Here is a 677-nt window from a genome sequence, read left to right as displayed (position 1 = left end):
TGTTTATGAATAAAAAATATCCAAGGTATAAACTTATTATAAATATACATTTACTTTGAATATCATATCGTTATTAAACTGTATGGACAAAAAAAACAACTCCATCAATAAAACAAATCGAACGCTAGGGGGCAACACAGAAAAACACAGAAGAAGAAGAAGATAATAAATGGTGACGGAGCCCAGTAGCAGTTAGCATCATGGCGGCGGTGCGCAGCTTGCAGGTCTCGGTGAAATCCGACAGCGGTTCGGAGCGCTCAGAGTCGGACTCTGACTCCGAGTCTGACAGAGATGGTCGGGAGGCCGAACCGATGGAGGTGGAGGAGGGAGAGCTGGAGCCGGAGGATGTGTCGGTTAACCGCTCCCTGAAGGAGCTGCTACCGGTGAGTGTCCGCCTGTAGGCCGCAGGCAGACCGGGGACTGGATTAGGATACAGCTGGCTGCGCGGTGTGAGGAAGCAGCATGCGGGGACACGGAGCCCCGGCTCCTTCCGGGAGTTAGTCAGGTGCTGGTTAACTGGATTTAACTGCAGCACATTATAAAGGAGTTTGTCTATTATTCCCTTGCTCGTTAAAAACATAAAGAAAATAAAATAAAACGGTCAGCATGTAGAAAAGAGCTCAGCAGTTTAGTTTCTAATCCATGGCGTGGGTTGATCTCCCTGCTGGGTTCCTCCA

At 48.2% G+C, this 677-nt stretch overlaps 1 protein-coding gene across 1 annotated transcript in view; it reads left to right on the top strand.

Annotated features, from left to right (window-relative positions):
• The first annotated feature begins 200 nt into the window (after positions 1 to 200).
• ncbp3 (nuclear cap binding subunit 3) overlaps positions 201 to 677 on the top strand; it is a 12,482-nt gene continuing 12,005 nt past the window's right edge. Inside the window, exon 1 of the mRNA XM_015371794.1 lies at positions 201 to 383. Coding sequence (XP_015227280.1) covers positions 201 to 383 — 183 coding nt within the window. The remainder of the gene's footprint in view (positions 384 to 677) is intronic.

The sequence above is a fragment of the Cyprinodon variegatus genome, unplaced genomic scaffold (genome assembly GCF_000732505.1).
Source record: "Cyprinodon variegatus isolate N-32 unplaced genomic scaffold, C_variegatus-1.0 Scaffold65, whole genome shotgun sequence".
Taxonomy (NCBI): domain Eukaryota; kingdom Metazoa; phylum Chordata; class Actinopteri; order Cyprinodontiformes; family Cyprinodontidae; genus Cyprinodon; species Cyprinodon variegatus.
Note: the sequence above shows the minus strand (reverse complement) of the source record. Positions and strands in the feature narration are given on the sequence as shown.